This window comes from Camellia sinensis, chromosome 15, assembly GCF_055761805.1.
Source record: "Camellia sinensis isolate YWXY chromosome 15, ASM5576180v1, whole genome shotgun sequence".
In the NCBI taxonomy this organism is placed as follows: Eukaryota; Viridiplantae; Streptophyta; class Magnoliopsida; order Ericales; family Theaceae; genus Camellia; species Camellia sinensis.
This window is the reverse complement of record NC_138975.1, coordinates 140,517,095-140,531,017: the sequence shown is the minus strand read 5'-3', so window position 1 is coordinate 140,531,017 and position 13,923 is coordinate 140,517,095. Positions and strand designations below refer to the sequence as shown.

The 13,923-nt window shown below is 30.2% G+C and overlaps 1 protein-coding gene across 1 annotated transcript; it reads left to right on the top strand.

Moving 5' to 3' along the window:
- Positions 1 to 8,605: 8,605 nt before the first annotated feature.
- LOC114322828 (protein FAR1-RELATED SEQUENCE 5-like) lies at positions 8,606 to 10,003 on the top strand. Its single transcript, XM_082908630.1, has 3 exons — positions 8,606 to 8,641; positions 8,856 to 9,428; positions 9,563 to 10,003. The coding sequence occupies exons 1-3, from the start codon at positions 8,606 to 8,608 to the stop codon at positions 10,001 to 10,003; spliced, it is 1,050 nt and encodes a 349-aa protein (XP_082764756.1).
- Positions 10,004 to 13,923: the final 3,920 nt, after the last annotated feature.

The following is a 13,923-nucleotide window of genomic DNA, read 5'->3' as shown; positions in this document are numbered from 1 at the left end:
CATTTTTATTACAAAAATCATAAATTAACGTATAGATAAATAAAGGTGTAAGAACATGGAATCTGATAGCAAGCTTATATAGAAATGTCAAGTATTGTATTTCAAAGGAAGTGTCTCCTAAGATATTATGGCCTAGTTTGGGAAGACTAAATAAGTGTATTTTTTGACTTTTTTTGTATTATGTGTAGAAAAAGTAGAGAGGAGATGTTGATTGATGTGACCCAAAAAAGATAAAAAGATGAAATAAGTGCACTTTTTTCTTTGTAGCCAAACTTGGCCTATATTTAAGGAAAATTTAAGAAATTCTAAGGTATTAATTTGTGGCATATTAAATGGTGACACAAAGTATATCTTACATAGAAGGAACAAAACAATGAAACTACTTAGCGAGAATTTTTATTATGAATTGTCCACAGAAAAACCATTTGTGTTTCGGATTTAGAATTTTTATTATGAATTGTCCACAGAAAAACCATTTGTGTTTCGGATTTAATTCTGATACGAGGGGTCTACTCTTAGACTAAATTTGAAGCGCACATTAATTTTCTAAACTAAATTTCTAATAAAATTTATGCATATGTAACATTATTGAAAATAAAATATTGAGATACATGTGAGTTGTTTATTCCCCACTTTATTTGTTTATTTGTGTAAGAAGAATGCGAATGTCAATAGCACTACCCTTTACATTTACTTCTACTAAACTAAAAATGAATACCTTTTGTTAGGCGGAATCCTTCAAGTTGGGTTTCTTTTGGCCCACCTCTATATTGTAAACCTTGTGACTTGCAATTATCTAGAAGCCACAAAGTTTGAATAAACTAGGATATTGTCATTAGGATTAGACCTTGGAGTTTATAATTGGTCCAACGATGTTACCAAATTTTATTTTTTTCACTTGGATTAGACCCTGAAATATAAATTTTAAAAAATTCTTTTGTCAATAAACACAAAGACATAGTAATCGGTTGTTTGGAATGTTCTAAATAAGTATATTTTTTGACTTTTTATGAAATATGGGTTGGGTATGGATTGAGTTTGAAATGATATGATAGAGAGGTGATGTGACTTAAATAAGTTGATATGATTTAAATAGGATAATGGCCATGTTTGGTAGAGCTGTGAGAAAGTACTTATAGTTTATACTTTAACAGCTTATACCTTATAACTATGAACATAAACTGATTTCTGACTTAGAAATTAAGCATCTCCTGCCCTACTCAAAAAATAAGCTGATTTCTGACTTACAAAAAGCTATAAGTTGCATTGTTAAGTTAAACCAAACACATCAAAATAGTTTAAATTAAGCTGAAAGCTGAAATAAGCAGCTTTTAAACTGCACTAAACAGGCACAATGACTTTTTGACTTTTCAACTTTTTTAAGAGATGACAAACAAGGCCTAAGTGACATATATCAATATGGGTTTTACTATTTTATCTCTACTAATAAAATAATAATAATTTATGTGTAAAATTAGTTTTTGGTTAATGTCACTAAACAAGGTTGGTCATTAATGATAAATATTAGTTCAACCTTAACTAAAAGTGATATAAAGGAGGACAAACCAGACATGAAGTTTGTGAAATGAGACCCTAGTGATGTGGACTTTGGGGGGAGCCAAGCTAAGATAATCAATCTTTTTTGAGAATGTATGTTTGGAGTGCAATAAAAAGGGTCCCACCATTATAAGAATTTTGGGTTGGATTTTTGATATTGACCCCTTTCGAATATTGGGCGACACTAGTCACATCTCAAAGTTATTTTTATTTTATTTTTTTAAAAAAATGTTCCTTACCTCATCTGCATATTCTTTTCGTTATTGCATATTACCTTTTATTAACACACTTCATTTTCAATGTTGGGTTTGGGGTGGTTACCATTTAGAGTGAAAAACATCACTTTTTTTTTTTTTTTTTTTTATAGAGGTGATTGAACTAATTTCACATTTAACCATGCTTCTTACTTAAATATCATTCTAAACTAGTCTTTTTTCGCACGACAAAGGGACATTTTTCTTTATTTGGTTGGAAGGATGTGAGAAGGAAAGAAATGGTAAGTGACTGAAAGTCTACCATGCAATAATTTTATGGATATTGAATCTTTTACGGATTCAACCATAAAAAATAATTATTGTCATACATATCAAATAGTGAGAGAGATTAGTTCACTACTCATGTTACTCTAAAGTAGGTTACAACAATCAAACTATTTACATTATCTTTATCACAACTTTTCAGAATGTGTGAGTCACATTTATTTTGTACCAAAGTTGGGGTTAAAAAGTCTAAAATTACTCTCCCAAATTTTAGCCTACTATTACGAATTTAATTAAAGAAAGGTATAATTGTAAAACAACTATTTTACTTTGTTGTCTTTTCTCTTTTTCTTTTAACTCAACCAAACAACTATATATATATATATATATTTTTTTTTTTTTTTTGGTGTCGGCACTAAACAACTATCTTAATGAAATGAGGTCGGCCTGTTTATGAAAAATATTTAAAACTTCTAAAACATGATTCCTAAATTTATTTCAAATGACATGGATTATTAGATATTAATTGTTGATTTTTTTTAGAAATCAACCATTAAAATCCAACCCCCTATGACATCAGTGTAAATAAATTTAAGTGTAATATTTCAAGAATCTCCAGCATTACTACTAGCACATGCTACATTAAATCATTACTCTTTTACCATATGCTACATTTCTAGTTTTTATTTGTTTTTTTTTTTTTTCTTAATCACAATTAGCATAGACATGTAGCATTAGCCTAGAAATGTAGAAATTCAGACTAATGCTACATTTCAAATTAATTTTATTAACATTAGCGAATGAATTTGGCTAGTTTGATTTTTTTTATTTTTTATTTTTTATTTTTTTTACGGTAAGTGGGCTTGTTTAATTAGACCTAACTTTGTTAATTAAATGGTTAAATTAGCCAATAAGTAAGACCTTTTAGCTTTGCTTACAGTCCTAAATTGAGAATCCGTTTTTTAAGCACATTTGTCAAATATGTCACATTAAAGTCCAACTTTCGCGGGAATATAGGTGTAGTAGGCTGAGGATCGATCACTTAGCCTTTTTGTGACCCATAAGGTCTAAGTGATGCAACATATGCATTATGCAGGTGCTGACTAGGCTAGCATATATGGTTATGGGATAGTCTCTATTGCGATATATAAATCGAACATTTATACAGAATCAATTCGTAGATATGTGTTCTTTTGTTTTAAATAAAAAGATTCATTAAAATAATTTATAATTTTTAAATTGTCACTGTCACTGTCACTCTTATTGTGAGATTATTGTATAAAATTTTTATGTATAAATCATTTTTATATTTATGTATGTATATATATATATATATATGTATGTATGTATATGTCACCTTTGCATTATGCAAGTGCAGGTAAATAATTGAGCAATAGGAATTGGAACTTTCTTTCCCTCATCCATGACCTGCATGAAAAAAACTAGCATGCATGCATATTCCACTTCCTAAGTCAAGATTCCTATCTATCTCCAAAAATTAAACCCTTTAATTATGATGTTGGGTTGAGTCACCATGATTTTTATTTTTTATTTTTTTATTTTCAACAAGATTTTTAGTGGATAGGGTTCAGCTCCCATTCTCCACAAATGATTCATTGATTCTTAATTATATAAAATATTTCAAGACATGTTTGTTAAACGCAACATTATGAAATATTTCAAACCTATTGTTTTCACATGTTTTCTAAATAGTGGGTTAAAATTTACCTAAAACAGTTTGCTAAACAATTTTTCTGTGTTTTCATGGAAACTCTTGGGAGTCAAAATTTACATTCTCAAGGATTATAGGAGAATGATACCACTCACAAATATTTTTTTTTAAAAAAATGAAAATAAAAATAAAGAAGTATGTTTGATGAATTGTTGGAGATGGTGGTTAACAGTGGTAAGTGGCCGGAGATGGCCTTTGGAAGTGGTGGCTGAGGTGTTGCTTGTGGCCTAAGGGACCTAAAGAGAACTCTTACTATGGGGCTCTCATGCATTTAAAAAATAATAATTTTAGATGAAAAGATTATGCATTTAAATTTTGATCATACATATAATTATTAAAATTTATTTAAATATATAAAAAAAAGAAAAAACTATTTAAGGTCCATAATATTAAGATTTTATAAGATAAATGACATATAATATTTTTATAATAGTTAAGGTCCCTCTATATTTTCACAGAGAAAATTCGACTTAGAAAAATTTTGTCCGACTTAGAGAAATTTCAATTTTCACAGAGAAATTTTCTCTGTGATCATACCAAAGAAATTTCAAAATTTCTCTATGAAATCAGAGAAATTAAATTTCTTTGAGTTGGGACCGAAATTTCTCTAAATCGGGCAAAATTTTTCTGAGTCGGGTAAAATTTCTCTGAATTGAATTTTCTCTGTGAAAATGTTGAGAGACCTTAGCTGATAAAAAAAAAAACCTTGGATCTGTCATACTACACAAAATTAGAGAGTGATATTTCACTAATTTTCCCTTTATTTTATTAAGATCATTTAAGTTTTGTAATAATTGAAATTGCACTATTATAAAGCTCAAGTGAAAAGAAATTATCGCAAGATTTTAAAATAAAGCCAAGTTACCATTGACACCACCCTCGTTAAGAGGTGGGATTGAATTCGTCTAATCTTGAGTGTGAAAATTAATGTTAATGAACATAATATATATATTGATAAATTGAATTGATCAATAGTTTGAATATGTAGAGATTTTTAAGACCCATACAATATTACAATCGAATAATAATTATATGAAATAGTGTGTGATAAGGAGATCCGCATTAGACAGACTTAAAGGTGGTCCTTTGATCAATTAAGACCAATTATTTCATATTGGACTAACGAGCGATAAGGAGACCCACATTAGACTAGCTTGAGGTTGGTCTTTTAATCAATTAAGTCTAACTCTTTCATTTTAATTTCGTAGACTAACATGTAATATAAGGAGCTCCATGTTGGGTGGTTCTTTAATCAACTCTTTCATTTGAAACTCCATAAATTATTAAAAAATATTATTTTCACCTTTTAAACTTTAAAAGTATAAAAATAGACTTGTTAAATTATTGAGAAATATCATTTGCCCTCCTAAACATTAAAACGTACAAATGAACCCCATAAACTATTTGTGTTTTTTTACTTTGATCTCTTCTATAAACAGTCCAATTTGTATGTTTTTATAATTTAAGAATATTTGTACGCTTCTATAGTTTAGAAAGTAAAGTGATACTTCTCAATAGTTTAAAAAATTCATTTTTACACTTTTACAATTTAGAAAATCAAAATTATATTTCTCAATAGTTTAACAGGTTTTAGTATAAATAACCCTAAGAAGCATTTGAACATGAAAATTTTCCATTGGAATAAACTCTTTATAATTAAGATAAAGTCATTGCAAGATTATATCTCCTCACCAACAAACCATACCAAAAAAAAATATAAAATAAATTTTTTTTAAAAAAAAAACTATAAATTTGCTATTGTTCTATTATAATGAACAAAGTAGGGGAATTAAATTGGTGGAAATTGAGGTCATTCCATGAAATGTTATATAAGTAAATAATTAAAAATTCATGATTTATTTTGTTACCAAATGGTAAAATTATGATTTTTTTTTTTTTTTTTGTAATTTTCCTAAATGTTTTTTAATTGGGGTAATTAAACTTTTTACCTTTATAGTTTGATTCAAATTTTATTTTGATCCCTATAATTTCAAATTAAATAGTTTTATCCCTACACTTAAATCTAGTTTTAATTTGTTCCTCCTATTTAAGTTGGAAGTTAAAGTTAATGATTTTGTGGCATTTGTTAGTCTCCTAAGGTATACATGTATATATGTACAAAAAAAATTTAAAAAATTACTATATAAAAAAAGGTATATATGTAAGAAAAATTAACAGAATTTTAGACGTAAAAACCAAATTGAAACTGGATTTAAAGTGTATGAAAAAAATTGCTCAATTTGAAATTATAAGGACTAAAGTAAAATTTGAGTCAAAATATAGAGATTAAAAATGTAATTAACCATTTTATTATTATGTAATTATTATTAGGCGAATTTTTTTTAAGATCATTGCTATTAAGATTTTAGAAGATAAAAGACATATAATATTTTCATAGTAGTTAAGATCCCTCAACATTTCTACAAAGAAAATTTGACTCATTGTCCGATTCAAATAAATTTCTCTAACTTTACAGAGAAATTTCAAAATTTCTTTGAGTTTGAGTCGAAATTTCTCTAATTTCACAAAAAAATTAATTTCAAAATTTTTCTGTAATCATACCAGAGAAATTTTGAAATTTCTCTAAGTTTGAGCCGATTTTTTTTTTCTGACAATGTTGAATCTTAGCTAATAAAAAAAATATCTTGAATCTCTCCTACTACACAAAGTTGGAGAAAAATGCTTTACTAATTTTCTCTTAAAAAAGTTTACGATAAATAAAAAAAATAAGGTAGTGTTTGGTAGAGTTTTCTAAATATGATTTGAGAATAGTGTTGTATTTTGAGTTGTGAGTTTTGAAATTATAATTTGAGTATAGAAAATTTGTTTGGTTATGAGTTTTAAATTGAGTTTTGAAGGGACTTTTGAGTTTTTGAAATTAGAAAAGTTATTTGATTAAAAAATTTACAACTCATAACCAAATATACAATCCAGAATTCTATTCAAAACTTATATAAAAATTAAAAAAAAAACTAAAAATATTTTTTATTTACAATATAAAAATGACAAGTGCCCAAGAAAAAAAAAATCGAATACTCTTCCGGTCAACTTGCCAGACGTCCGGGAGGACGTCCAGGTTAGCCAAATTTTTTCGCCTGAAAAGGAGTTTTCAAAAAAAGTGTGGAATTATAATTTGAAAACTCAAAATAAACACCACACTCAAATGAGTAGGTGAAAATGTGTTTTAAACACATAACCAAACACAACCTAAAATTTTAGAAAAAGTTACGGTTGCGTTTGGTAGAATTTTAGAATTATGATTTGAGAATAGAGTTGTATTTTGAGTTTGTGAATTTTGAAATTATGATTTGAGTGTGAAAAATTTGTTTGGTATGAGTTTTGAAAAAAAAATTAAATTGAGTTTAAACTGAATGATGTGACATATGATATTTGATTCAAAAATTTACAACTTATAACCAAACACACAATCCAAAATTCTATTCAAAACTCATAAAAAAAATTTAAAAAAAAATTCCGGAAATATTTTTACTTAAAATATAAAAATAACATGTGCTAAAAAAAATATATATATATTTGTTTCGGTCAAACGTTTGGAGAGACATCCAGAAAGATGACCGAATAGATATATTTTCAAAAATAAATACTGAATCAATTTTTAAAATAACTAACCAAACATGACACTAAAATGTCGGTGTAAAATTATGTTTCAAGAGCTCAACCAAATGCAGCTGAGTGTCCAACGTTTTTTCATTCGAAGTTTATAAATTGTTTGAAAACATTAACAAAAAAATAATAAATATTTTGGTTTGTTAACTTTTACAATTTGACGTTTCCTTTTGTTATACAAAACGACGTCGTTTTGTATTAATTTTTTTTTTATTCAAAAAATAGATAGACTTCCTTGTTTCCCTCATTTTCTCCTTCTCTGAGTCGTGTTTCCCCCCTTTTCTGAGTCGTGTTTTCCCCCTTCTCTGAGTTGTCCTTCCCCCATTTTCTCTTTCTCTGTATCTTCTTCGCCTTTGCACCATCTATCTGAGTCAGTGAACCCTAGTAGAGAGATAGAGGCATCGTGAGAGGCGACTGAAAAGGCGGAGTGAGGCACTAACGCGAAAGAGATGGAGAAGCAGCGCGATGGTGAGTCCGGCGGCGGTGCGATGGCGGAAAGGCCACATTGCGGCGACAACGAGATGTATTTCATCATCTTACTGTTATATATATATATATATATATAGATTTGTTTCAGATTTACCCATTTCAGTTTGATTCATAGAAAAATGTTATCTTGCTGTTATATATATATATATATATATATATATGTATATATGTATAGTTTGATATATAGATGTATTTCATCATCTTACTGTTATATATATATATATAGTTTGATATATATATATATATATATATATATGTATATATGTATAATATGTATAAATATTTATTAGATTTTAACTCATTTCAGATTGATTCATAGATGGTTGTTATTGATTCACAAATTAAAATATGTATCTGTTGGGGATTCATAGATATATATGTATATATGCATATATGGTTGTTATTGTTTGTTTCAGATTTGTTTTAATATATATATGTATATATGTATAGATGGTTTATAACCCATTTCTGATTTTAATCTGTTGCCTAGGTTTAATCTGTTAATTCAAATCCAGATTTTAATATTTTTTATTCAGATTAATTCAAATTTGATTCAGATTAATTCAAATTCGATTCAGATTTTAATTCAAATTGATTCAAATTTGATTCAGATTAACCCATGTTAATTCAAATTTGATTTGAATATATTTGATTCAGATTTTAATCTGTTAATTCAAATTCAGATTTTTGAAATCAATTAATTCAAATTTTTTCATATGAAATGGGTTCAGTAACTGAAATGGGTTCAGTCAGTGAAGTAAGTCAGGTTTTTTCATATGCAATTTTATGTTCTACATATATAGTTAATCACATTGATCTATTTTCAGATTCATAAATTTAGTTGTGGATTCATATAATTATATGGTTTATATATATGAATTGTAGGTAAATGTGATTTATATATATGAATGTGGTTTATATATATGAACCTGCAATTAAGTATAAATGTGGTTTATATATATGAATTGTAGGTAATGGAAGAAAATAATATTGTTGATGATTGTGGTTGGAAGCCGAAAGTGGGAATGCCATTTGACTCTGAACAAGCCGCATATGACTTTTACAATACGTATGGGGGAAAGGTGGGCTTTAGTATTAGGAAGGCATATGCAAACAAGAACAGACAGACGAAGGAGATAACATCACGCACGTTTGTATGTTATAAAGAGGGAAGTCGGGGTATTGACAAACGAGATCCACTTGTCAAAAATCCAAGACAAGAGGTAAAATGTGGTTGTGGTGCCAGATTTAGTATCAAGTTAGATAGAATATTAGGAAAATATATTGCTTGTGATTTTGTTGAACATCATAATCATGATCTTGTGCCTGAAGATTGCATTCATATGTTGCCATCCCAAAGAAAAATTTCTACCACCCAAGCAATTAAAGTAGAATTAGCTTCACAATCTGGAATTCCTCTTAGGTCTGCTTATGAACTATTTGGTAGGGAATCTGGTGGAAGAGCATCACTTGGTTTCACCAAATTGGACCAAAAAAATTACCTAAGATCGAAGAGACAAAAAGTTTGGAATATGGGGAAGCGGGTAGTGTGTTGCATTACTTTCGTAAGAAAACTGTGGAAAATCCATCTTTTTTTTATGCAGTCCAATTAGATTGTGATGAGCAGATAAGTAATATATTTTGAGCTGATGCTCAAATGATCATGGACTATGCTCAGTTCGGTGATGTAGTGACATTTGACACTACTTACAAACTAAATAATGAGCATAGACCTTTTGGATCATTTGTTGGATTTAATCATCATCGAGAAACAGTTATATTCGGTGCAGCGTTGATGTATGATGAGACTGTTGAATCTTTTACGTGGTTGTTTCAAATTTTTTTGGAGGCAATGTCAAACAAAGCTCCGAAAACTATTTTCACAGATCAAGATGCTGCGATGGCTAAGGATATTCCAATTGTCATGCCCGATACAAACCATCGTCTTTGTATGTGGCATTTGATGCAAAATACTGTCAAGCATGTAAGTTCTGTTTTCGATGATGTAGGGTTGAAGGGTGTGTTTTCAAAATTTATGCATGACATTGATGATGAAGAAGAATTCCGAATACAGTGGGACCAAATGCTTGATAAGTATGATGCATTCGACAATCATTGATTGGAGCAGACTTTTCGCGTGAAGGAGAAATGGGGATGGCCATATATTATGAATTCTTGGGCAACTGGAATGAGTACTACTCAACTTAGTGAATCCTTTAATACATTTCTGAAGGATTATCTGAATTGTGACCATAATTTGATGGAGTTCTTCAAGTATTTTGAGAGGGTGCTTTATGAGAAGAGGTATAAGGAATTGGAAGCGGAGTATAATTTGTCCCAAAAATTGCCGAGGGTTTCAATTCCAACTGTGATGTTAAAGCAAGTGGTAGAGATTTACACGAAAACTATTTTTGAGGAATTCCAAAATGAGTATGTGCAGTCCATTGAAGCATCCATCATAGGCACTACTAATGATGGTGAGAGCACCAAATTCACAATAAGAACAATGGTAGATGGGAAAAAAGATAAGATTGTGACAATGGATAGAGGGGGTTGTTTGAGTTGTAGTTGCAAGAAGTTTGAAGTGAAGGGCATATTATGTCGACATTGTCTCAAGGTGCTTAGAGATATATTCAATGCAACGGAACTTCCTCCACAGTATATACTCAAACGATGGACTAAAAAAGCAAGGGCTGAACGAGTGAAAGATAGACGTGGGTATGAAGTGAAGGCTGATGTCAAATTACATCAAAGTGACCGATATCGGTCATTAATGACCATGTTTAAAGCAATAGCGAGTAGAGCCGCTGAAAGTGAAGAAACTTATCAGTTGTTAGTTTCAAAAGGTGAAGAACTGAGTGTAATGGTTGAAGACAAATTAAGTCTCCACATTTGCGGTCAAGTGGAGGTAACTGATTTGAGAAATTCGCCAAGCAATGCATGCCCACAGAGTGATGAAGTAGATTGTCCAATCCAAGCTAAGGGACTGAAGAAAAGAGAGTCAACTAGTAAGGGAAGAAAGAGGATCAAAGGCGGGATGGAAAAAGCTATTGCAAAGAAGAAAATGATGCAATCTATTCAGGTTTGGACATGACAAATTGCATACGATTAAAATACAGTAGATTAGTAAACTAAAACATTGATTTTATTTAGTAATGGCCCACTTTCATTAAGGTTTTTCGTTGTGTGTAGGGTGGCGCTGATTATATTCCCCAATGTGAATCTCAGCCTCATTTTCGTATGGGTAATAATTCTATTTAGGTAATATTTAATAGTAATGTGGTCTTTATATGGTTAGTTTGATGAGTTCATTTCATTAAGTTCGTTCATTATATGGTTAATTGTTGTTATGTGTAATTGGTTTGCTTCGCAATGTAGTCGAGTGGTACTGTTTACACTTCCTAAGGTGAATCACAACCTTATTTCGTCGTGGGTGGTAATTCTATTCAAGTATTTAATGGGTGAATCATGGGTGGTAATTTTATTCATGGGTGAATCACAACCTCATTACTGTTCACACTTCCCAAGTTGGGTTGCTTGGCATTTAATTATTTTTATCTGTAATTGGTTTGTCTGGCAATGCAGTCGGGTGATGCTATTTATACTTGCCAAGGTCAATCACAATCGCGTTTCGTCATGGGTGGTAATTCTACTCAGGTAATAGTTTTTGTGTGCAAGTTTTTAAGAAAATGTTAAATAATGACCATGTTTTTTATTCAAATATTTTGTTTACATAGTTTCTATTGGTTGTATTTAGGATCATGGTCTTGGTGTCAATTTTTCTTAATCATAACCTCGTTTTGTCATGGGTATTAATTATAATAAGGTAATATTAATGTTCAATGATGTTTCTTTTGTTTTTAAAATTTTTTGGTTATTAATCTTTTTTTTTTTTGTTTTTCGTCATGGGTATTAATTTAGGATCATCGTCATGATATGTACATTTCTCCATCTCAACCTCGACCTCAAGTTCTTATGGGTGGTACAAGTGGTCCTCCTCTTACGTATGGTACATATGATGTGAGTTATAATTAGTGACATAGTTTACATTTAAAATGTAGTATACATTGTAATCGAAGTTGAATACATGGTTTGGTGTATTGCAGGGGAATAACACGGCTCAGTCAATGCCTTCTGTGTATCCCACTCACAGATCTTTTCAGGGATTGCTTCGAGGTACAAGTGTTGAAAACTTTGCAGTCCATCTGTCGCAAGCGTCACATAGTCTTGCTGACAGTCATGTAAATTGACATCCCTAAGAAGTTTATTTTATCTTTATTTGTTTTGGACAGATGTATTTTGTGTTGGACAGATTTATAATGATGTGGATAGATTTTGACAGTTTTCTTTTATTTTGGACAGATTTGGTGTCATGAATGTTGGACAGATTTGGTTATGCTATTTTGTGTTGCACAGGTTTATAATGTTGTGGACAAATGTTGAATGATATGGACATCCTATGGATAGTTTGCTTTTATTTTGGACAGATTTGGAGTGGTTTATAATGATCTGGTTTTTAGACAGATTTGGACAGGTTTATAATGATCTGCACAGATTTTTTGGTTTTGGACTGATTTTTTGGTTTTGGACAGATTTGGACAGGTTTATAATGATCTGGGTTTTGGATTTTTTGATTTTGGACTGATTTTTTGGTTTTGGACAGATTTGGAGTGGTTTATAATGATCAGGTTTTTGGACAGATTTGGACAAGTTTATAATGATCTGCACAGATTTTTTGGTTTTGGACAATTTTTTTGGGTTTTGAACAGATTTGAACTGGTTTATAATGATCTGGGTTTTGGACAGATTTGGACAAGTTTATAATGATCTGTATAGATTTTTTGGTTTTGGACTGATTTTCGACAGTTTTGGTCGTCTTATTTTGTGTTGCACAGATTTATAATGTTGTGGACAAATTTTGGAATGATCTGGACAGATTTTGGAATGATCTGGACAGATTTGGACAGTTTTTTTTGTTTTGGACAGGTTTTTTTTTTTTTTTTTTTGGACAGATTTGGTTTTGGACAGTGTTATTTTGTGTTGTCTGCACAGATATGGATTCTGGACAGATTTGGATACATGTATACTGTTTTGGACAGATTCGGTTATGTTGTAGACATATTTGGTTGTGTTATGTTGTGGACAGATTTGGTGAAGAACAAGTATGACCTGACCAATAATAAGAATATAAAATAATGAAATCTGTCCACAACATTATAAAATAATGAGATCTGTCCACAACATTATAAAATAATGAAGTCGTCAAGCATAGGTAATTTCAGGTAACGTCATTGACAGAAACAAAAAAGAAGCGCATCACATTCGTCAAACGTAGGTAATTCCATTAAGCTTTACATATCAACATTCATAGTTTAAGGTGTACAACATTCATAGTTTAAGGTCTACAACATTCAAAACCCAAATACATCCACCAAAAAAAAAAAAAAAAACAAAATACCAAAAAATAAGTAAAAGGTTACATTCACTTCAGTAGTGCTATTAGCATGGTAAAACCAATCAACACTATGGCTGTGAACATAAACGGTTTCATAGCTTCTTGGTTTGCTTCAACTCGTTCCAATTTATTTATAATTTGATTGAGTTTGTCAACATCATAATCATAGCCTCTCTCATCTTCATTCTTCATATGACTAGCTTTACTTTTCCTTTGGAAATCTGATGCATTCCCAATCGAAGCCGGTCCCCACCCAAAGAACTCGCACATCCTATTTGGACACTTGAAATACAGCCTCCCTGGATTTTTCTCTGATTCTGATATGAACACTGCAGCTTTTTTTCCACAATTGCATCTCTGATTTTGCAAATATCCAGCATCAATGTTTGAACCCATTGGCATTGACATGATCCTAGTAAGAGCATTTTCCACAATTACAATCAGTCCATTAAGACAACATTCAAACAAAGCTGTAAAATAAAGCACTAATCAATGATATAATAACCATTTGTCTAATAAACATTGTCATTTTCATGTTCATGTTAATCCTAGTCATATACATAGTTCATGTTCATGTTCATCCT